We start from the raw sequence: 24,561 nt of genomic DNA, 5'->3' as shown, positions 1-24,561 counted from the left end.
TTCCCACCGGGGCATCAGTGCAACTAGCTGCTGCTTCTACCCTCTGCAGCCACAGCTGGCCTAAACACTGTCGGCCGTTTCGACATAGAAAGCCTAGCTGAGATCGCAGCTCGCTCACGTTCCCGCGCCTTTCCGGCATTGCGCCCGCACAAGACACACACGTACGCGCACGACAAACACACATGCTCAGAAGTTGCGGTATGTGCAGTAAAAGCGTGCCAAGCAGCGCCGGCTAGATGTGCGCCGGTAGTGGCGAATGCTTTGGAAATAAACGGAATTTCATTCGTTTATTCATGCTCCTAGCGGAAGCCAAAAAAGGCGTTGCATTGTGCGTATACATTCAGAACGCCGGAAAGCACACTACATAGTTGCACACATACACACATCAGCTTCACACTGTCATGCGGAGGCCAGTTACGATATCAATCTTCGTTGCCTTGACCTTATAGGCCCGCGCACTCGGCGACAAGGGAAGAGAATGCGCCTTCGAAAGGCACTGTCTCGCACCGCACAGCGCCATGGCAGCGCGCCAGTATACCCCTTGCGTGGCTTACCTAAGCTGATTCTTTCGCGCAAAAAAAAACCCTGTTGCAATGCTTTGTTAGCGATGCTGGCGTGCCCCTCGATGCTCATCCAGCAGGACCTCTTCACTGTAATGCGCCTATAGGGTAAAATTCGCCGCGCTTAACAGGATGAGAACAACGTTGGGATAATTGTCGCCGAAATCACCTAATTCAGCTTGCGATACGGACGTACAGCGTACTTAAGTGCACAGGAAGATTGTGCACGATCGCTGTCTATGCTGTGATTCATACATTAGTAGGCCGCCGAATGATCGTCATAGCTGGAGCACAGGCCTTGGATTTCTCGACTCAACTTGCTAGGCCCTAAGTACTTATTCTTTGCAGCTTGCTTTGGTGTGCACAGACGAAGACGAAGTGCAACTTAGCGCACTCAAGCGTCGCTCGCTTGCAGCAGTATTCCGCATCTCGGACCACGGCCGCACTTACGTCCCTGTTCTCGCGGGATCATTAATTTCTCCACTGTTCGTGCAATCAGTTCGAGGATTAATTGTTAGCACTGTTCGAGCGACTCTTTAATAGTAGTTGCTGTTGTTTTTCCGGCCATTGTTGGCCAAACAAAAGAAAAAAAATTGCGACGAAAAATATCCGGTCGCGTGAGAATTATAGTCAACCACAACAATCTCCATTTGTGGGGTTTAACATCATCACAAAGCAACCAAGGTTATGAGGGACGCCGCAGCGGAGGATGCAGGTTAATTTCGACCACCTGAAGTTTCTTAACGTGCACTGACATCGCAAAGCCCACGAGCGCTTTGCCATAGCATCCTTAGCATAAAGGAGGTTATGGCCTTGCTTATCGCCTCCGTCGTAAAGCGGACGCCGCGGTCGGCATTGAACTCGCATCCGTGGGTTCAGCGCAGTCGAGCGCCCAAATTACTGATCCGCGGCAGTGGACCTATGCTCGTGTCTGGGCAATTTCTAGACTCCATTGTCTAACCTCGAAAACGAACCTGACGGTTACTTTAATATCCCTTAAATGTGAAAGCTATGCAGACCGCTCTTGGTGCAGCTTGTTCGTGAATATGTCTCACCAGCATTCCGCTTTATTTTGATTACTTTGAAAGAGACACGGGCAGACCTTCCAGACAAAAACAGTCATAGCATCAAGCCAATGCTTGCCCGTACGATTTTGTTCAAATTTTCGTTTTTCCCAGAAACAATATCTGATTGGAATTCCTTGCCTCAAGATTCACCTCTTCTTTATCCAATGCCTTGACCTCCTATACATTTGTCTTATGCATATAAACTATTATGACCAGCATTATTTTGTGCTTCCTCGTTTTTGTGGTTGCAATCGCTGAATGTACTTGCACACAATGTACTACCCCTCTATAACTTTGACAACTTGTGTTAGTGTAATCCACTGTGTAAAATCTATTTTGACTTAATATCGTTGCTGATTCCATGGGATATTGTTGTTATTGTGTTGGGTTTCATGGCACATAGGCATCATGCGCCAAACTAAGGTAAAGCAGTTCTTGTTAAAAATAACTCACAGTTTGTTTATTCTTCACTTCTTTTAAAAAATCAAAAATAGAAGAAATTTCGACAATGACATTATTTCCTAGCAAAAGACTTGGATGAAATGGAATGTGTTTATTATAGAAACACATAAAATGCTTCCTCCTTATCTCCTTATATTTCGTGCAAAATGTGGTTTACTGTCAGTTGTTCGTTGTTTATTAACAAATGTACGTTTCCTCTCCTGCTTGGACCGTTCTGGTCAGCAGCATTGTGTATATAAATAAATAAATAAATAAATAAATAAATAAATAAATAAATAAATAAATAAATAAATAAATAAATAAATAAATAAATAAATAAAATGCGAGCAGTAAAAAAGAATTCCAGTAATTCAACCAATTTGCTCTATAAACAGCCTGACTGTTGTCGTTATTTTTGTTGCAAACGGTTATCGCAATGTGAGTTTGCCGACCGCTCATATATAGGCCATGCCTGTTAGCTGAGCCGAAGCCATCCTGCTCGCTGCCTGCGGTGGTTACGTGTGCCTCCTTCCAGGCCCGCCTGCTATCGTTCTTGTTACATCTGTTGGTGCATGCCCTCGACCTTCCCGTCTTCTCCGTCCTTGGTGTGTGCCCTCAAGCCGAGAATAAACTCGGTCATTTATTTGCTTGGCGACGCTGTGTGATGCGGCGACTGCTAACGACGCGACCATCGGTCATCAATTTCTGACAACTTCAGTTTAGCATTTCAAGTGCATTTGTTATTATTTTTTTTTTATAGATGGTTAAACCTTTGGCACGTAGCGCGTACAAAGCGTAAAAGTGCCCTGTAAATCGTGATTGACATACCGTAGTCACGTGCGCGCTGAATCGCGTTTTAAAGCCATACCTTCCTCTCTTCTTTCTCAGAACGCTCGTACCTCAATCTTTTGAAGTCATTTGCGGAAACATGCCAGTTACTATTTTTCTGCGTAAGATGTTACGTGCTGAAATTTGGCGCTTCGTAAATTGCGTCATCATTAGCCAATGGCTGCGTGAGGGCATTACATGTTTGTGCACTGATGAAGGCTGCGATACACTTAATCAGTGGAGCCATGGATCATGTAAGCGAAATAAAATTTTGAGCTGAACCGAGCAAAAGCACTATATGTGTATATATATTTGTGCACAATCAATGGGTTTCCCGTGTGTACCTCCAAGCGACTACCGCACGTTTTATGTGAGAACTACACCATTAGACGTGTACTAGCTCTTCAACAAATGTTGGTCCAGGTAGCACAAGCTTAAACCCGTCATCCTTGTTCAGGGTGGTCCACTTCTAGCTATAACACAGACACTGCTTTCAAATCAACATTACGTACGAAACAGCCACATACCGATGCAAATCGATGCACGCACACAGGGACCCGGATGTGCTGCTTCACATAGCCTGCCACTTAGCTTTATTGTGTGGCCGGTTCGAACGCAACAGCGTTTTGAAGGCGGTGAGCGTGTTATAGATAGAAATGGACGAGGCTGTACATCTTAGGGGCAATTGCACCCCGTGAGACTGGCTTAAAGACATCACCAAATGATTGGCTGGGTCTTTTAGCCGATCATGACTGGTGCTTACCGTGACAGGTTTAGTTCAGGCGTTCGTCACAAGAAGCGTTCGTACAAGTCGACTGGGAAAGAGATGACCGTACTCCGAGAACGCGAATATCTGCTGTAACAAGGAAATTTCTCGCCTGCTTTCAGAGAAACCGTAATCAAGTATTATCGATGACTCTCTGGGACTAAGTGTACACGTGTGCTGCGCACCTATATATTGTCACGAAGACAGGGATTTATGGGAATCGGCAACAAGGGCAGATACACACAGTCAAGACAGAGGTTCCCGGGAAACGGTAACACAAAGACACAAGCTCAAGAGTACACAGCCCTAGCTAGCCGAAGCGCGCGAGAGTCTCCAACTTCTTCGTCTTTCAAGCGCTACCTCAAACCGTCAGGTGGCAAAACGTTTGTACATACACCCGTTACAAATCGAAAGAAATATTATGAAGGACACTTAAGCTCTGCCTTTAAGGGTATGACGTAACAGCGTAGGCTACCACCCACATATAAAGCACAGCTGTAACCGAGCCGTGTGAACGTGCCTGCGTGTCCTAGGGGTAACGTGAATGCAATTGGGTCCTGACAGGCTGATCCTGATATCACCCTCCCATATTAATGAGGAGACCCGAGTTGGCAGCTTGTGCAAAGAGCACGTCCAGTCAGTGCTCGGTCATACGTCGTCTGCCAGCTACCGCTTGGTAGCGCCATGCTCGCGATGTTTAGCTCACAACGCCGGCGCCATATTTTCAGTGAAGGGGACCATTAACGCTATCGCGTAAAAAGAAGGTCAGCTTGCAAAATGCTGTGAACCACAGACGCATGTTTAGGCCTACAAAAAGTGGGGGACACTCAAGCTCCGCCCCTGCCTTAAACGGTACGGTGCGACAGAGTAGGCGGCCATCCGAAATACAAAGCCCCCTTTTAAAATAGCCGTAAACGTGCCTGCGCGACACCACCGAGATTTTAACAAGGCCTGCGCTCCCCAGCAGCCTACGTCACGACAGGCGGATGGCGATAAAGTACCAGCAAATGAAGGTGCGAGCGCGAATCTGTGTCGAGTCACATGATGTCATCTCGCCCTTTTACCCAAGCCTGTACGCGCAGATTCAGTGGCTGATCCTTTGTCGCTCATCCGCTTGTCATGACGTTCGCTGATGTGAGAGAAGGTGATGCAAAGGCCCTATTAAAATCTCGGTGGTGTCGGCCTGCGTGGCCAAGAGCCCTGGAAGGTTGGTCCTATTCCACCTTCCCACCTTAAATGAGCGACCCGAGTTGGCAGTCCCTCCCAACTTTCTGATGTCACGTATAGTCGTGTCAGCTGCGGACTACCACGTGCCAGGGCCATGCCCATCAATTTTCGCTCACAAAACCGACAACGCCGACGCCGCACTTTCTGCGTAACAAGGCCTTTAATGACGAAAGCCGGAGGGAACCATGTCATGCGAGTGCTTGTACCCAGTCGCACCAACGCGTCGTGCGAACCGAGAATACGCAAGAAGCTGGAACATATATGACGATGGCGTTCAGCTGCACGCACTTCCTCCGGTTTCCAATACGTTCGCAAGAGAAGCTTGAACCGGCGGTGTCCTACTCTGATTGCGTGGCCCTGTGACGAGGCGGTGCAACGCTTTTACGAACTATTAAGTTATACCTGATGGCAGGACGCAAAGACGTGGGCGGCGCGTTAATTAACTTAACGCGCACTTCGTTTGACGACTGCTGAGTGGAACAAGTGTTTTTTTCTTTTTATTTTATGACTCCACGTTGCTTTGCACAACTTTCCAAACGATTTGTACGCGACACTACGTAAGGTTTTGACGGCGAATCACAAAGTACCGACGCACACATTTCAAATAATAAGGCCCATAAAAGCCATCGCGTAATTACATACTATAAGCACTGCTCACATAGACAGTGCCCGTTTACACATGGAATGTTATTTCATTCAACGGATATTTTTTCACAAAATGATGCAAGAAATATAGGTGTGTTCTCTGACCGCACGGACATATACCTCGTTGAAACATACTCGTGAATAATAATTAGACAGCTGGCCAATATGTTCTAATTACCGTTCCAGTTAGTAGCGACCATGTTCCAGATGTGTATTGAACACCAGCATATGCAATGTGGCTTCTCGACTCACCTTTTAGGCTCCATACGCAGAGCGTGGTGTCCATGGAGATGCTCATGATGAAGTTCCCGTTGCAGGCGATGCCCACGTTAATCAGCTCCGAGGAGCGGTGCGCGTCGCGGAACTGGAGCAGGGGCTCGGCGCTTCCGGGGGAGCCGTCCTCACGTCGCTTGACGCGGTACACGTGCACGCGGTTCTCCAGCGCCGTGCACAACACCAGGGCCCGGTTGTCGGGGCTCCACTTGGCCCGCTTGGCATGGTCCAGCTCCACGTTCAGACGCACGGACCTACAATCAGAGGGACGTCTCAGGGTGGCGGACGAACGCAGACCACCCATTACATACTAAGCGATTACATCTATGTAGTGTTCATGTGTCTAACAGCGAATTTGACCGTCATTACGGTCATAGAGTTATTACGGTGGATGGGGGAATGATACGTGCTATTACACAGATGTGTTCAGCTCGTGTAAGGATCGGCTGTTAGAAGTTTTGCAGGCTTTAATTTGACTGGCCCAAAATGAAAACGTTTGTATCTTTTGGCTACACCCCTGCCTTGCTTGTTTCGTTGACAGAGTTGAATGGTATTCCTGATTTTCGTTAGCTTCACTTCACTACTTATGACCTTGATCAGAGATGAGAAACAAGATGTGTTTTGGACATTTAGCCCTTCCGCAAAGCGATGATATGATGGAGGTATACGAATACCCAACCAGCACACAGATGACAAGCAACGCAAGAAACAACTTGAACAAAAACGTGAATACAATGGAAACCACCTATAACGGCATAGAAAGCGGCAAAAGAAAAAAATACGGTAGATTAAAGTTGTAAGAAAGCATTTTCTACTTTTAAGGCGACTCAGTTTCCCTTCTGAACTATACCCTTCAAAATCTGCTCACCTCACGAAGAGTGTTTTCTGTACAATTGCAAGAGTGGCGCTTCTAGGTCGTAGGTCGAAAGTGCTCCGCCTCAAGGAAATCACGCACTCCGTAATTGCTGCGTACCATTGTCCTTAATTTGTGGTCGTCACTGAGAACTCAGACTGGCTCCAGGCACAACAGAAAAGCAGGAAAAAAAAGAAATAAGAAAAAAAAAAGAAAGAAGAAAAATGGCGCGCGTCTGGAGGACAGCCGAGCTGGAGAGGTCTGGCCACTCACTGCTCGTGTATAGTAACCGCTAACCTTCGCACATATAGAGAAACCTCAGAAGGCGTATTACGCCCACGCCGCCGATGCGTATCCATGCAAATCGACACGCACGCAGACGCAACCGATACACACGACACCCCAAGGCAGCGATGACTCGCGCAGGGATTTTCTTCGCTTTTTTTTTTTCTCCCTTTCATTTCCCTTTTTGCGTTAGTTTTCTCCCCTTCGTGGCACTCCGTGCACGCTCGTTTCACGGTTTCGGATTACCGCGAAAACCACGCAAACGTGCAGATGAGAGAGAGAGAGAGAGAGAGAGAGAGAGAGAGAGAGAGAGAGAGAGAGAGAGAGAGAGAGAGAGAGAGAGAGAGAGAGAGAGAGAGAGGGGAGTGTGTATAAATAACATCCGGCGTAGGCATGAGGGGAGAGTCCTTCTCTCGCAAGGGCGCCGAATGAAGGATGATGTCGGCAGACGAATTTCCGTCGCCCGTGAACCGAGTGCGCTTGCGTGTTTGTGTTAAAAGAGAAATTATTCAAAATAAACGCAGTAAATACCGTGCGCTGAAGCAGAGGCGGCAGACATCGCGTCCCTACACAGAAAGCACAGGGGCCAACACGGCCATACAACAACACAGAAAAATTCTTGTTTTAACCTTGCGTTTTCCACTCTCGCTCCCCTCCTGATCAGCGCATTGCGTGCACAGCTGATGAGCAGCAGCATATGTAGCGCGCCATATATATATATGCGTGACAAGTCAGAAACGGACACGCTCGAGCAGTATAAGTTGTCGGTAACCTCGGCACAACACATACTATATATGCGCGATTGCACGAGAGCGTCTGGTGAAGGTCCGCTGCTTTTTTACAGCTGAACGGTCGTGGCCGGAATAATACGAAGCACGCTTCTGCCGTCAAACAGCCCTCGTCCGAGCAACCGCGGCAGATATCAAGGGCTGTATCACGCGCTTGACACTGAGTGATACGCTCGTGCACAAAAGCGTTTCCTTTCATCAAGATACAGTACGAGTTGGGACGTCGCAGCGTGCTCCAAACATTATTTTGACCGCGATATCGTACATTGCAATCCTGACGCTGAATCGTGCGACGAAGCTTCGATCGTTTGAAGGCGTCAGCTGCTATCATTGTAATGACATCATCGGTGCAAGCTGGTTTATGCCATGCGATGCTGCTCATTACGTCGGCCATTAAAGTAGTCGTTAAATACCACTCTTTCGGTGGCGACATCGGTGCAAGCTGGTTTATGCCATGCGATGCTGCTCATTACGTCGGCCATTAAAGTAGTCGTTAAATACCACTCTTTCGGTGGCGAGCGTTTAACGATTATCTTCCCCCTAGATCGGCTCAGCGCCGCGAGAATGCTGCCGGATCATGCAAGGAGGGTCTATTCCGACCAGTGACTGCGGACGTTGCTGAACGAGCGCTGCGGATAGTCGGCTTCGATTTTCCGCCCGTGTATATAAAGAAATAATTTTCCGCGCTGCAGCGCCATCGAAAATCGTCTTCCCGAAAATTTAAAACCTGATGTCGATACGTCTAACGGCGCGGCTGCAAACCAATACAACTAAACAAGAAGCGTGATTATACTATACTTAAGAAGTTAATTATTAGATCTCGAGCGCCCCAACCACTAAGCCGCCGTGGCGGGGCGTTTGTCAATAAACCTACTTTTACTTATTTCTGAAGGTCTTCGGGCGGAGCATCTTATATCTGGTCCATTAACGAACAATTAGCTCAAGTTAAAGAAGGCCAGGGCTGCGGAGGCTGTTAGTTTCCCGTTGTGCAAAGATCAGTATGCTTGAGTAGTTGCATGCGTCAAAACAAGAGGCTGCTTACAGTTATGTGAGAAGATGATTCCTACACGCGAAGCATCACGACGGCTCAAGTTATCGCAATCATCACTGCATGTAAAAGATAATCAGAACATACAGGCTGAACCTGCTCAGTGCCGAGAAAGTCGAAAGCATTGCATTCAGAATAGAAGACTGAGAAGTCGCCGGCTTCTGAGCGTAGCCGTCAAAGCAGAGAGTGGACTAACACATAAGGTTCATCAATGACGTTTTTAGGTACATAAACACATTCACGCAAGCACACACGTACAGTGAGAGATAGTTTCGTAAATACTGCTACCGCAACTTGCTTTTAACCTATTTGCTTCCTCTGCTTGCACGTGGAGGCACACGTAGGCGGCACCGCTTCGCCTGAGTGTATAAACTCGCACCTCTGACACGTTTCGAAAAGCGCCAGGCGCTTCTCTCCGTATTCTAGCCTGTCGATTGTTCCGCTGCCCCGAACAAGTCTTTCTTGCAACAGATTCTTCAGCCTCCGGATGGGGTGTATTGCTCGTGGACGACTTAGGGGCATTTTGTTTTTCCCTGCTTGTTGCGTAGCATCGTGTACTTCGATAAAAGGTCAATGATTCCGCTAGCAACAAATGCCCTATAAAAGTTATTGACTCGCATTGCAGCGGAAATTAAGAAGAAGAAATGGGCATGGGCAGGGCATGTAGTGCGAAGAGAGGATAGCCGATGGTCGCTTAGGGTAACAAACTGGATTCCAAGGGAAGGAAAGCGTAGCAGGGGGCGGCACAAAGTTAGGTGGGCGGATGAGGTTAAGAAGTCCATAGGGGTCAAGTGAATGCAGCTACACAGAACGGGGTTAAGTGGAGAAATATGGGAGAGGCCTTCGCCCTGCAGTGGGTATAGTCAGGCTGATGATGACGATTATGATTGCAGCACAGAGAGCGAGAAGACAGATGAACACCGGGGAGTAAAAACCACCTAGTTCGTCCCACCGTTCGTTTGCTTTCTACCCCGGTGGTTCAGACGCTCGAAATTTCAAAAGGGGTGCATCGTTTCGAAGTTAATTTCGGTGATCTCACGTCGTTGTCAAGGAGCAAAGATGGTTGTTACTGCCGAGAGATCGAAAAGTCGGTTAGAGAATAAATAAATAAATAAATAAATAAATAAATAAATAAATAAATCTACCACAAACTGCAAAAGCTGCGGCTGTTACAGCGAGTTGAACATCTTCGGATTTCAATACGGACGCTTCACCAGGATAGCTATAAAACATTTATTGCGCAACATTGGCCTGCTGGACTATAAAAGGGTTAACCCTTCGAGCCGTCCGGCTCGGCGAGTGACGAAAGCGCCGTGCTATAACGGGCAAGCAATGACCAACCTATATAAACATCCGGCGCGTCGGCTCGCCCGCGATGGAGCAAAAGGTTATATGGCACGCGCGGGCACAGTTGCCGCACTCCCGAGATCGATACCGCATTTACACGATTACAGCCTGCCGCTTCCCGGCTTGATGCGCGAGCCCTATGGGTACGCGCGCATCAAGGTACCCTAGGGCTCTGGGACCCTCCCCTCAAACTTCTTTCGGCACCACAAGTACGCGGGGTTTGACTGACCCAAAATCGTGCACTAAGCTACCAGAAACATTTTAGTGATTTTGTAGTGAAGGTTGCGGACCACTTTCAGCCACCTAAAGCCCTTCGATATATATATATATATATATATATATATATATATATATATATATATGCGTGTGTGTGTGTGTGTGTGTGTGTGTGTGTGTGTGTGTGTGTGTGTGTGTGTGTGTGTGTGTGTGTGTGTGTGTGTGTGTGTGTGTGTGTGTGTGTGTGTGTGTGTGTGTGTGTGTGTGTGTGTGTGTGTGTGTGTGTGTGTGTGTGTGTGTGTGTGTGTGTGTGTGTGTGTGTGTGTGTGTGTGTGTGTGTGTGTGTGTGTGTGTGTGTGTGTGTGTGTGTGTGTGTGTGTGTGTGTGTGTGTGTGTGTGTGTGTGTGTGTGTGTGTGTGTGTGTGTGTGTGTGTGTGTGTGTGTGTGTGTGTGTGTGTGTGTGTGTGTGTGTGTGTGTGTGTGTGTGTGTGTGTGTGTGTGTGTGTGTGTGTGTGTGTGTGTGTGTGTGTGTGTGTGTGTGTGTGTGTGTGTGTGTGTGTGTGTGTGTGTGTGTGTGTGTGTGTGTGTGTGTGTGTGTGTGTGTGTGTGTGTGTGTGTGTGTGTGTGTGTGTGTGTGTGTGTGTGTGTGTGTGTGTGTGTGTGTGTGTGTGTGTGTGTGGAGGGTCGGAAAAGAGCAAACCGAGACAGTATTAGAAGGAAATGAAGGAAGTGAGGGACGGAGGCTATCAAAAGCAGGAAGGAAATTATGAAGTACAGATAATGGAGGAATGAAAGAAGGAAAGGCAGAACGGGAAAGGAGGAGCAGCGAATGGAAAAAAATCGCAATGAGAATCGAGGGGGAAAGGAACGGAGTTTTATTGTCGCGCTCTACCAAACACACTGCTTACTCTTAGCAAACGATGCTTCAGAATTCCTCCCCCACTGCGAGTCATACAGGAGCAAACGCGGTACCCTGTTAAGTCCCTCAGGACCACAGTCCCCAGGTGCCGAACGCCACGAGACAGCCCTCGCAACGGGAGTGCCGATGCCTCTCCCGCGGCCCTGCGGTCAAGCACTGCGGCATATTTTCCGTTTCAGCCCTAGCTATCTTGAGATCGTTAAAAACAGACTTTCCCCCGCACTGCTGCAACAACACGCTTGTGCAAAGAAACGTCGGAGAAGCGCACTGGCACGGGGTCGACGTGCTCTTTCCATAGAGTTTACAAACACGCCATGGCGGCACGTGGACGCTGCTGCGCCACATGGGTTCGCGGGAAAAGAGGCTCGCTTTATCGTATATTTCCAGGCAAGAGGCTTGCGAGTAAGCGTCCTCCGATACACCCTGGAATCGCACGCGGCCCAGGAATGGAATGACGACACGAAAGATGGAGGCACGCGCCGTTTGTGTTTCTCCGAGTCTGTCGACATTCGCGATTGCCCTCGCCGAACCCTTTCTTCTTCTCTCTGAGAGGCAAAAGGAAACAACTCTTCCTTCGTTCTCACGTTCGCCGCAAGCCGACCGCTTCTTGCTGCAAACATGAGCCTGTTTGCACACTGAGCCACTCAGTCACCGGCCGAGTGAAATGACGCGCGAGCTTTTTTCAGAGATGATTTGTTTTGACTTAGTTTCCCGTGACCCCGTCTCGAAGACGACGTCAGTTGTATGAAAACGAAGAGGGTTGACGCTGTTAAAGAGGCTCCGCCAAACGCCCTCAAGGTTGTGAGAAAACCAAAATAGTGAGAGCGCAACCTAATTTGGCGCTGTTACGCCTCATGGAGGCGAAACGAAGTGGCGTCCGTGTGCTGTGCGATGTCAGCGCACGTTAAAGATCCCCAGGTGGTTCAAATTACTCCGTAGCCCTCAACTATGGCACCTCTGTATCCACTTCACACCCGCCTTCCTCTCTTTTCATGTGGCGCGGTTCAGGTGCCCCGCCGGGGTGGTGCAGTGGTAAGACGCCCGACTACTGTGCCGGAGTACCCGGGTTCGAACCCGACCTCGGCGGCTGTGTTTCGATGGAGGCGAAACGAAGAGGCGTCGTGTGCTGTGCGATGTCAGCGCACGTTAAAGATCCCCAGGTGGTCGAAATTAATCCGTAGCCCTCCACTACGGCTCCTCCTTCTCTCCTTCCACTTTCACCCCATCTTCCTCCCCTTACGGCGCGGTTGAGGTGTCCACAGAAAACAAGTGAGACAGTTACCACGCCTTTCCCTTCATATGGATGGATGGAAAAACTTTATTTTCGTCAGAGAGCATGTATGGATGGTTCCGTGTTAGATGGCCATCAACCCATGGCTGACGGCGACCTGGGTGGCCCACTCCACGGCCCTGGTCTGGACGACCGGGTCTGAGCTGGCCAACACGGCCTCCCACTGCTCGAGGGAAGGATCACGCATAATATCCGCCGGTGGCGGTGCTATGCTACAGCTCCATAATATGTGGTCATAGGTTGCCAATTCCTGACACCATTTGCACTCCGGCTGAATGTCCGGGTAGATTTTGCTCAACACGTATGGGTTTAAGAAACATCTAGTCTGCAATCGTCGCCAGACGCATTCCTGCGCCTTCACCAATTGCTTGTCCGGGGGTGGGTAAATCCTCCGCTCAAGTTTGAAATGATTAGTAATGTCATGAAAGGATACCAGCCCATCTCTCGTGGACCTTCCCGGAACGTCCGGCTCACCTACTCGGCTGACGAAACCTCGAGCATTCATGTGAGCCGTCTCGTTCCCAGGATTCCCAGAGTGTGCTGGTACCCAGACAATTTCCGCCTCCGTAGTCCCTCGCCCCGTGGCCCGATTCAGCAATCGCGCCGCTGTGACAGATATTCTGCCCCTCGCCAAATTTCGGATGGCTGTTTTGGAATCGCTGAAGATCAAGTCAGCATTACTACTAGTAATAGCTAGTGCTATCGCCGCTTCCTCTGCAGTTTCTGGGGAGCGGGTTTTGACTGATCCGGAGGCGATCAAGCGTCCCCGCCCGTCCACCACCGCAATCGCAAATGCGTCCTTGTCCCTATACTCGGCGACATCTACATATACTGCCCCGTTGTACTTCCCGTACTTAACATGTAAAGCTTTGGCTCTTGCCTTCCTGCGGTCCTCGTGATGTATTGGATGCATGTTCTTGGGCAAAGGTTTTATGTACAAGCCCTTGTGCATTTCCCGCCTAATCTGAGTTTTAGTGTCACCAGCTGGAGCGTCAACTCCAACGCCGATCCTTTCCAATATGTCCCTTCCTGCTTTTGTTTTTGAAAGCCTACCGAGCTGCATCACCAAGTGCGCCTCCCGTAGTTCTTCTAGGGTGTTGTGCACCCCTAATCCCAGCAGCCTTTCGGTAGACGCATTGTGAGGCAACCCAAGGGCCGCTTTATATGCCTGCCTAATCATAGCCTCCACCTTGCCTTTTTCCGTCGCGTCCAACTTCAAATAAGGCGTCGCATACACTATTCTACTGAGCACAAACGCCTGCACCAGCTTACACAAGTCCTTTTCCTTAACCCCTCTCTTACGATTAGCGATTCTCCTGATTATATAGCCTCACGGTAGCATTGACAGTATTTTTAAGCCTTTTCAAGGACTCGCTATTTTTCCTGTTAGTCTGCAGATACATACCCAGGATCCTGATCGTTTGGACCTCAGCGACCGGTACGCCCCCCACTTTGACCTCTAAAGGCAGTGGCGGCACATAGTGCCTCGCATGTATCCCTCTTGGCTTGTCCCTCAGCACAAAAAGCTCGGACTTGGGCTGAGAGCACGAGAGTCCTGCTTCCCCTGCTAGCTCCTCAACAATATTCACCGCGTGCTGTAGAGTTTCTTCCAAATGTGCGTCACTGCCTCTTGTTACCCAAAGAGTAATGTCATCCGCATAAAATGTATGTTTAAGTCCCGATATCCCTTGCAGCCTGGGTGGTATCTTGATCAATGCGAGATTAAATAGGAACGGCGATAATACCGACCCTTGCGGTGTCCCCCTGCCCCCCAATGGGAAGGGATCCGATTTCATTTCTCCGACTATAATCTCCGCAGTCCTACCCTCCAGAAACGATCTCATGTACCGGAAGGTTCTACCCCCCGGTCTTATGTCCGATAGGTTCCTCAATATTGCCTCATGGGTAACATTGTCAAAGGCCTTAGTTAGGTCGAGCCCCAAGATAGCCTTGGTGCCCGTGCCGTACCCAGGATCAACCACGTCTTTTTTTAGCTGTATCATGACTTCTTGCGTTGATAAATTAGCCCTGAAACCAATCATTGTTTCAGGTATCAACTCCTTGTCCTCTACATAACCCTGAAGCCCTTCATATAAATCAATCTTCTCCGCAGAACAAGTGTGACAGATACAGCGCCTTTCGCTTCCTGTGAACCAAATTATTATTATTATTATTATTATTATTATTATTACCATTTCCGCTGTTTGGTACAGTTTCATGTGTGTGTGTGTGTGTGTGTGTGTGGGGGGGGGGGGGGGGGGGCATGCACTTAAGCTCCGGCTTTAATGGTATAACGCGACAGCATTAACTACGGCTCCCGTTCACCGGCTCCCCTTGAGAATCCTCGAACACACCAATCGCTTAATTTATGCATCTGTTATCTCACTAACACTCGCTAGCACGAAGTCGTAAACGGCCACATTTGTATTAGAAACCACCCGACATATAGATATAAAGCCCCGCTTAATCGAGCCGTACGAGCGTGCCTGCTTGGCCTAAAGTATACACCATGTCCGACAAAGAATGTAAGCGTCTCGGAAGGTGCGATTTTCATCATCCTCCAGTCTGAAGTGGAAAGCAAAAGTTACAGGGTCCTGCCCATTCGACCATGTCACTTGCTCACATGACGTCACACAGCCTTACGATGAGTGCCCGGACATCTCAGCTGCCTCCAGGCAGAGCCATATCTATTATTATTGCAAAAGCAATACTACTTTCACTTTTCAGCCCTTCGCGTAGCGAGGCGGTAGCTACCATTGACCTTTAGCGTGACCTTTGGCGCGCCGCCAAGCACAGCTGCGCAAAAACAGGGGCCCCAACTCGCGCCGTCAACTCGCGAGGCGGTAGCTACCAACCGTGGCCTAACTCCCGCTCCTTCCACGAGATGCGCTACAGCCGCAGTGACGTCATCCCATCTGCAGCGAAAAAAGGGCCCCCAACTCGCGCCGTCAACTCGCGAGGCGGTAGCTACCAACCGCGGTCTAACTCCCGCTCCTTCCACGAGATGCGCTACAGCCGCAGTGACGTCATCCCATCTGCAGCGAAAAAAGGGCCCCCAACTCGCGCCGTCAACTCGCGAGGCGGTAGCTACCAACCGTGGCCTAACTCCCGCTCCTTCCACGAGATGCGCTACAGCCGCAGTGACGTCATCCCATCTGCAGCGAAAAAAGGGCCCCCAACTCGCGCCGTCAACTCGCGAGGCGGTAGCTACCAACCGCGGCCTAACTCCCGCTCCTACCGCAGCTACCACCGGGGGTGCAACGTTGGATACTATAGGAGGTGGCCTAGCGGCAGGTGGAACCAACGCAGTCTCCAGGGATGCTTTCATTGCTGCTGGCGTAAAGAATGCCGTTGCAGCCGGTGCCGGAGAGGCAGTTGTACATTCTGCCTTAACATCACCCACAACCAAGTATATCGTTGCAGCCACGGCACTCCTTGCCTCGCTACTAGTTATGCATAGAATAACCAGGTAGCGCCCAGCAATAAACAGCAGTTGAACCATATGCCGTGGCCAGAGTGAATCACGCAGGAGACGCCCAGTAAACCGGTACTATACGTCTGCGCATGTACTACGTCTCCGGTATTCTGTGTATAATGACGCAATAAAGCACGTGTACATTCATGCATAATCTTGCACTTACAACAAGGTAAAGTTCGAGGATTTATCACATACACGTAGTTAATGTCTACAAAAGCTGCTGACTGTAGGTGGGCACTAGATTAACAAACGTACTGTCCACAGCCCGCTTAGATTTGCACACGGAAGAAAAGGAAAGAATTTAAGATAGCCATTATTATTATTATTATTATTATTATTATTATTATTATTATTATTATTATTATTATTATTATTATTATTATTATTATTATTAGTAGTAGTAGTAGTAGTAGTAGTAGTAGTAGTAGTAGTAGTAGTAGTAGTAGTAGTAGTAGTATTTATTATTGGAATGGATTACTTTGGCGTACCGTCGGTTCATTCAGATTCAACTTCGCATTTCTCATGACCGAACGAAACTGCTCTGCTCTCGCAGAAAGCATGCGATGCATAGCTATAACAATTAACCCGATAGCTGCGCGCAACGAGCTGCAAGCGCGTTCATGTTTACAAGGCCCTGCAGCTGCAAATGTCTTGCGGGCACAATCGAACAGCCGCTCCAGCTCCGACCCAAAACATCGCACAAAGGACAGACGCAGTCGAAGAAAGGGTCACGCGCTCCACATTGAGTCACCAGCAGCACGGGAGACAGCTCGCAGTCGGCGGCACAGGCGGCGGCACAGGCGGCGGCCACCTGTGCGGCACACGTCCTCGCCCACAAGCGGCCAGCCGCGCAGACACAACGACGACCCCGCGACGGCCCAGATCGGAAACAAAAGAGGAAAGAGAGGGAGGAGGAAAGACTGCGCCAGCGTGAATACGCATAATGGCTACCGCGTCTAGATTTAGCCACGTGTAAACAGCGTCGAGCTCGGTTAGAAACCACGTCGCATTCAAGGCACTCCCAAGACCTGGGTCGCTTGAGTTCACAGGTGGTTGATTGATTAATTGGTTGACTGATTGAATGATTGATTGATTAAAACTTCCATTTCCACCGATTTAGGAGGCCCCCTACTCCCTGCTCCTGGCACGCAGGCCTGAGGAACGGGGGCTGGAACCTCCGCGACTACAGGACTGGCGAATATACATTGGTTATTCGCGGCCTCAGCCGCCAGGCGGACGGCTTTTTGCTAGTCAGCGGGGACGTCGCTTCGCAGCAGGGTTACCCAGGCTTCTCTACTTTTAATGTAGACACGGCTGAAGAGGTCGCAATAGCGCTCGCTTGCGTCGGAACGAAGGCTAGATTGATATTTAGCGGCAGTAAAACTGCTCTCTGGAATATCGGAAAAGGCCGGGTCTCGCAAGAAGCCGCCCGAATTCTAACAGCTGCAGCTGAAATCGATTGCAAAATCACCCTAATTTGGGTTCCAGCACACACGTCCGTCCCCGGCAACGAGGCGGCCCATGATTTAGCCCGAGATCTTTACTTCCGGGCAAACGCGGAGCCGCCCGACTGCCAGGCGATGGACGAACGTTTGCAAACCTATAAAGAAATAATCGAAAATTACAGATTAGGAAAGCGTATGATGCCGCCACCGGATCCTAGCTTAAATAATAAAGAGGCCACAGCCTGGCGGTGATTACAAGCCGGAAATTTTCCGAATTCTGTCTGCTTGTTTCACACCCAGAAAGACGAGAGAAAAAATGATAAATGTAAAGCCTGCGAAGCGAAGGGGACACTCGACCATATACTTTGGGAATGCCCCAAGTCTCCGGGCACTAGGGACAACATTAAAAGTCACAGGTGGTTGTAAAGCACTGTGACGTCATCAATTCGTAAGGCGTATATTTATCGCACTCGAGGGTCTGAAAAGGCATTGCTGTGCTAGCCTCAGCCGCTCGCCTACAACCTACCCGGTGCTGCGAAGTGGCGGTCAGGACAGCTAGAGAGCGCTCCCACTTTTAGACTCGACGCCGTGTGGCGCCACCATCACGGCAGCCTTGATGCACGTTTGGTCGATGCGCTTCCAGCGCGTTCACGCGAATGTAGCCCGAAACACACAGGCACGGACGCACAAGGAAATATAGATCGAGGATGCAGTTGCTGCCTAGGGCCGTGGTTAATATAATGTCAAGCGCGGCACACCTCGTAGATTGTATGCGACACCCGTGCTGAGACTGAAACCGCAGACAGGCTCCGTGAAGAGGGGGTGAATCTGAGGGGGAACGCTTAGGGAGGGTGGCAAGGAAAGGATTGCCAGGGCGAAGAGCATTAAAAGAACGTCCGTTAACTCCATTATTTGGAACACATTTTTCACCTGTATTCGAGTCGGAATTGCTGAGAGCTATATTTAGTGGTTATTATCCGGCCTCATTTTTTGTTTCAGAATAGTCCTTTGTTGGGCTAGTTGATGATACGTTGAGATGTAGTAGTCTGCGCGACTACTACATCTCATTTTCATACTGCAAGAAGGCGAGAGGAAGAAGGGTTTGGTTAAGTTTAATGGGGTTTATATATCCCAAAGCAACCCAGGTGGTGCGGGACGCCGTGGTGGAGGGTCCCGGTTAGTTTAGAACATTGGAGGTTATTTAACGTGCACTGACATCGCACAGTACACGGCTCCGTTGACGCAGACGAATAATTTCAAAATACTTTTACAGCCTCGCCGTCACAAGGAGTTTGTTGTGCACTCGATTATTTGTGTGCCATGTAGAACCGCGTCCTTAGACGTATGGGTCATATACTCTTTTTTTTTTTTGTTTAACTGAAAGACAACTTTTGCCTGTATCGCTGTTGAAGGCTGAAATCGCTAGCCATATGCATCCAGCGGAGGCGGCTAGCCTCCTTCCCTTACGTATCATCTCTTCACTTTGGGATGTTAAACCCCACAAACCAAACGAAACCTCACGTATCATCTGCATGGATAGTCAGCACAGTTGCAGAGCAAACGAACTAGTCGAGGCTGGACAAGAGTCAGCTTTTACGGGCCAAAACAAGTATACCTACGGAGCGCGCCATACAATGCGGCGCCAATTTCGTTCCGACACAGATTTTTTTTTTTTTTTTAATTTTCGAAGACACACCGAAACCTGCATTTTTCGACCACACTTCCATCTAAACGCTGTCGCACAGAGGAAATGTTTAGAGCACACGACCTCATCTATTTCACAAACAGAACGCTGCTAAGTGACCAAGACCGGCGCTCAAATTGTGTGCCTATCGCATAGCATAGTATATATAATACTAGGCGAGGATCATAAAAAGGGAAAGCTCTCGTTTACACACGATTTGTCCTGTTTTTCTACTAATTAAAACAGTCGGCGAACTTCGCTGCGACCCGACGTTCTTAGATAACCGACTCTTATCTAGGAACGTTGCTGCAAACTAACGCATAAAGCATCAGAGATATACCGCTTTTTTTTTTTTTTTTTGTCTTCCTCTTTTCTCTCGCTCTTCGCACATCTGGGGACAAGGTTACGAGACGACCAGTTGCGTAACCTTATACCACGAAGAGAAGGCTGAGCCGTCGCGTATACATTTCCAGCTTCGTCGAGCTGAGCCGCGGGTTTTTCGGCGAAAAGTGCTCGGCATCAAGTCTGCAGTAGCATTTCCCATCTTCTCTCTACGCTTTCTTTAGACGCTTTAGACACGCATCTACCCCAGGAAACGCTGCAAAAACTAGCCTATTTTTCAGGCGCGCGAGCTTGTGTTTTCGGTTACCGCCGCGGTACGAAGAAGGCCTTGACAGTTACTGTCGCTAAGCACGCAATCCATCGAGTATCAATAAAGAGAAGAAAAAAAAATGAAAGGGGGAAAACGAAACCCAGTAGTTGGAGTTTCTTCTGTTGCCGATCAACCGATGTACCGATAAACGCGGCCCAGCTATCCCGACCTTGCACATAGCTGCTGCTGTTGTTATCTATTATATACAACACCGATGCACGTACAGGTTCGAATACCCTGGATAACAACAACCCCGCCGACAACTACATCCATACGTAGGGCATCGGAGCAGCTGTGTAGCAGCGACAACGACGTTGCCGAGCGTCCCTGAACTCGAGCAGCGAACGAACACCGCTCGCGACCAATACCTCGGCGCGCTCGGCAGTAAAACAAACAAAAATAAAAAATTAGAAAAAAAAAAAACACTGTTGCGCTACAGGCGACATTGGCGCTTTACTGGCGCTGTGCCTGGAGAGACCGACGGTGACGCAATGGGGCAACGGATGGCTCCCGCATCCTCCCGCCCGCCAACAAGAGTGCCGCCAATAGAAAGATAGAGAGCGAGAGAGAGCGGACGCGCACGCTCAACGCACGTATGCATATTGCACGCATAGCGGGAGGTACCGCTATGCCGCGTCTGACGCGCACAGAACAAAACAAAACAAAAACAAAAAAAAAAGGGGGGGGGGGGGGGGGGGTGACACAGTGAAGGTCGCCGATATGGCAAAGCACACGGAAAGGAAGGAAGACATCGTACACAGCGCTACGAGCTTGCTCCTCTCTCTTTCCTTTTTTTTTTTTTCTCTCTCCTGCTCAAAGCCATCTCGCAGAGTTGCGTGCACTATGGCTTGGCTTTAGTTGGTTACGCCTGCGACTGTTCGAGCCAGTGTGCAAAAGCTTAGGCCACAACCAGGATGGCAGACACGACGGGACGCACTCGTGGACTGCCAATTACTGAGCGGCTCAATTAGGCAGCAAGAGTACACACCTCGAAGAAATACTCAGAACTGAAAGTGAACTTGAGGACATGTCACATATCCTTTTGTACAGTATCTTACGAAGCACGGCACGCGTTATTCGGAGAGGAAATTTCTGGGTATCCCGCAGGAGGTTTTGTGTATGACAAACCAGTAGATGTCTAAACCAAAGGGCAAGGGGACACGGGGGAACATTAAGATCAACAGCGCCTTCAAGTCATATAGCAGTCGTTGCGCGGACCTCGATGAAGTGACGACCACTGGAGAAGAGAGCACAGGTTGGCACAGGTGGCCTTGGAAACCAATGCCTAAGCATTAACAACAGAGAAGTAGGTGTTAGCGCAGCTCTGACAAGCCGCTGCACGGAAAAAGGAAGCTTTCATCATTATACTTCTGTCGTCCGTTTCTCGTCAAAATGTTCAAACCGCCCTGTTCGCACGCAGGACTGCGGACGCTAGCCCGAACGACAACTGATGCATAGCGTACAGCTTTGGGCAAAGACTGAAAAGAAATGTGCCCTCTACATATCGTTTCTTCTAATATGCGCACGATACGTACACAGCTCCTGCCCTCGAGTGTCTAAATGAGCTAAAACTGCAATGCACGCCTACGGTGTTTCCGCAAGCATGATTGCGGCTGAAGCAGAGGTAGTAGCAGTCAGGTACGAGGTCATTGGAGGAGTTGTGCGAGTCCCATGCGAGTCTGAATGTGGGACTTTGCAAGCTAATCTCAGTACACGTCAGCGTAGGAGCAGCAGCTAAAAGGAAATGAATGAATGAATGAATGAATGAATGAATGAATGAATGAATGAATGAATGAATGAATGAATGAACGAACGAACGAGCAGAGTAGCTCCCAGCCTACGCGGATTAGTCGTAATGCGCGTCAATTGTGCGAGAAGGACGTGTTAAGCACGGCATTTACCCAAATTAAGCTGGACGGGCAACAAACATTTTAGAGGGTCTCTTAGTTGCCTCTTAAAAAGAGAATGGCGAAAGCCTACCCTTCCTCTCCTATCATTTGCCTACATATGATTATAATTGGTTTACAGGAAAGGAAAGGTGCAGTATCCGTCACACTTTCTCCGGCAAGTGTGAGTTTGGACTGGTTTGCACGGTACACCATCGCTGTTGTCGAGTGGCGTTCCTTGAAGTGCGTTCAAGTGTGGGACTGCAGACGGCAGCAACTCTAGATCACATCTCGCGAAATCTCGCTGAATATGACAGATCTCGCGCACAACTCTCACGCAGGCGATTTCGTTCCATGAGCTTAGAAAGGCTGTCGCCTTAAAAGCTCACCCTATAGAGCTTTTAAGGCGACAGCCTTAAAAGCTCCCATCAGCTCCCTATAGAGAGCGAACAGAGCCCCGCAGCTCTGCACAGCAGTGCACGAAATTTGTCCGCACACTGACACACGACACGTGTCACTACAGTCCGCGCGCTGATCGCGCACGCAGTATGCGAAAGCTGCTCACACACACAAATGATGACGACAGGAGGGGCGGGGACCTTCGAAATCCGCCTGGCTTTCCGCAACGCATGCGCGAGTACGACAGCGGCAGCCGAAATAAACGCAAATGTCATTCGGTCCAAATGAGTTTCCGCCCTCATGGCGGAAGGCTACGCCGAAAGGGTACGTCCTCGCGCCAACGACAATCACCCGCGCACGCGCTCACAGAAGGCGCAAGGATATACGGAAGCGGAAGATGGATACGCGCAGAGGAGGCGACTCACCGCGATTTTCATGCGCCGGTGGGCAGCCCTAAGCGCTCTCCCCATTTCTTACTTCCGTCCTTCCGCCCTCACTTGTGAGGCTGCATTCGCTGAGCAAGTATGGATATGTTTTCACCAAATCAACGAGAGGGGGAAAAAAAAAGGGGGAAGGCCACCCCGATCGTTTCATCTATACGGCTCGCGCACACAATAAGGCACGCAGGGGCACTACATTAGTCAAATCGCACTGAGTACGCACTTGTCCTCACAGCGCGAAGGCCGCAGCAATCAATATGACGCGGCTGTACATTTGTGGTGCAGCTTTGTATACTCAATATTCGAGTAGTATAGCGCCCGGTGCAATGCGACCGGCGCGACCTTATCAGCGACGCAGCGGAGACCATTTTATTGCACCGCCGAATGGATTGAGCGAAATCGAACGCCAGTAAAAGCTCACTGCTTAAAAATATAGATGTAAAAACGTCGATAAGGAGAAACATGAGAGACAGTCACCCGTGGCGCGGCCGTTAAGTTAATCCCCACGAGACAATGGAAATGGACGAGGCTCTTTTCGGTCATTGCTCGATTAGCCATCATGAGTCTGCGCTCGCTGTGCACAACTCGGAAAGAATAAGCACTGCAGATAATGTCGCCGTCGCGTCGGCCGCTCAAAACACATCCGTCCCACTTCCCCCCCTCCGTCATTCCCCCCCCCCCCCCCCTTTTTTTTTTTGCCGTATGAATCACCAACTAGCTCAATGTGAACCCCTTTTTAAAGCGCGGCGGGTTCTTTTTTTCCTTTTTTTTTTTTTTTTTTTACGGATGAATGAGGGAACCATCTGCTCGATAGGCTGACGGTATGCTAGACCGGTGTAGTAGCCTTTCACATTCAAGTCACCTGTAGAGCAAGTAATGCGAAAATACTCCAGACTCAGTGCACGTCTCGCGTAGCACTTTACCTATGATAGCTCATCGCAAGAATTAATAAATTTATTGAATAATCGATTAGCTTATTTACTGATTTCTTACGTGGCGACAATGTAAAGACAGAGGCACACCGTAGTGGAGGGATCAGATTTATTACAGAAGATAGGGAGATGGGCAGAGGGCATTTACAACATGCCTCCAAATCTGAAATAAAAAACAAGTGTGTTTTTGCATTTCGCCGCCATCAAACTGCCCTACTGATGCCCTGAGGCAATAAATATCGATTAAAAAAAAAAAAGACTGCTGTCGCTGTCGCCGGGATATACAAAGGGGACAGCCACATCATCACCATCATCAGAACCGGAGGCCTTGTGCACTCTGGATCACCCATTTTATGACGGCTGGCGCGGCCCCGCTAAAGCGGCAAACATGCCTCCAGCTTGATGAACCAAGGTCAGTGCAGAAATCTCGGCTGCCCCTGTGCGCAACTGTAATGACTCGCTACAGTCCCCGGTGTGGTTTTTAACTTACGTCATCGCAGATGCAGAATTTGCGCAATTCAAGCACAGAGCAAGGCCGCGCCCTTATCTCATTGCACCAGGGCGCCTTGTCTAACCCATCCGCTCGATTCAATCTCATAAGCCGTATACGTAAGCAGCCCGAAAACGGCTCGAGGTGACGTCATACTTTTATCGCCGCCGGTGACTGCATGCAAGAACCGAGAGAAAAAAACAAACAAACAAACAAGTGATCGGTTCCTAGCCATGCTGACGCCGCTTGCAAAGCTGTCCGTGACAGAGCAACTCATGTAGCTCATAACTTTCAACATAAGTACTACACTTGAGTGGTACACTAAGCAAATGGTGTACTAATGTACAATTTCTGTAACCGTAACAAGCTACCGCCAGCAGCACGAATAAATGCGATGTTCGTTTTCGCGAGTGGTCGGCATCGCGGCCGTCGGAACGCGGACGAAATAAAGTTACGGAGGCACTTGAGACTACTTACGTGCAGAGAATGTGAAAACCTGAGATGGATCAAGAAGTTGATAAAAGTTGATCCGTAGCAGTCACGTGCATATATGCATGTTGCAGTGAATATCTACATGGCCACTCCAACCAAGTAACTGCCC

General features: G+C 49.2%; 1 protein-coding gene across 1 annotated transcript in view; it reads right to left on the bottom strand.

Moving 5' to 3' along the window:
- The window catches only part of LOC146196567 (transducin beta-like protein 2), a 262,041-nt gene that overhangs the window by 108,884 nt on the left and 128,596 nt on the right, over nt 1–24,561 (bottom strand). The window contains exon 4 of the mRNA XM_084598315.1: nt 5,787–6,061. Coding sequence (XP_084454441.1) covers nt 5,787–6,061 — 275 coding nt within the window. The remainder of the gene's footprint in view (nt 1–5,786; nt 6,062–24,561) is intronic.

This window comes from Amblyomma maculatum, chromosome 3 (genome assembly GCF_055883805.1).
Source record: "Amblyomma maculatum isolate TAMU_Amacu chromosome 3, ASM5588380v1, whole genome shotgun sequence".
NCBI classification, from domain to species: Eukaryota; Metazoa; Arthropoda; class Arachnida; order Ixodida; family Ixodidae; genus Amblyomma; species Amblyomma maculatum.
This window is presented reverse-complemented; position numbering and strand designations above follow the sequence as displayed.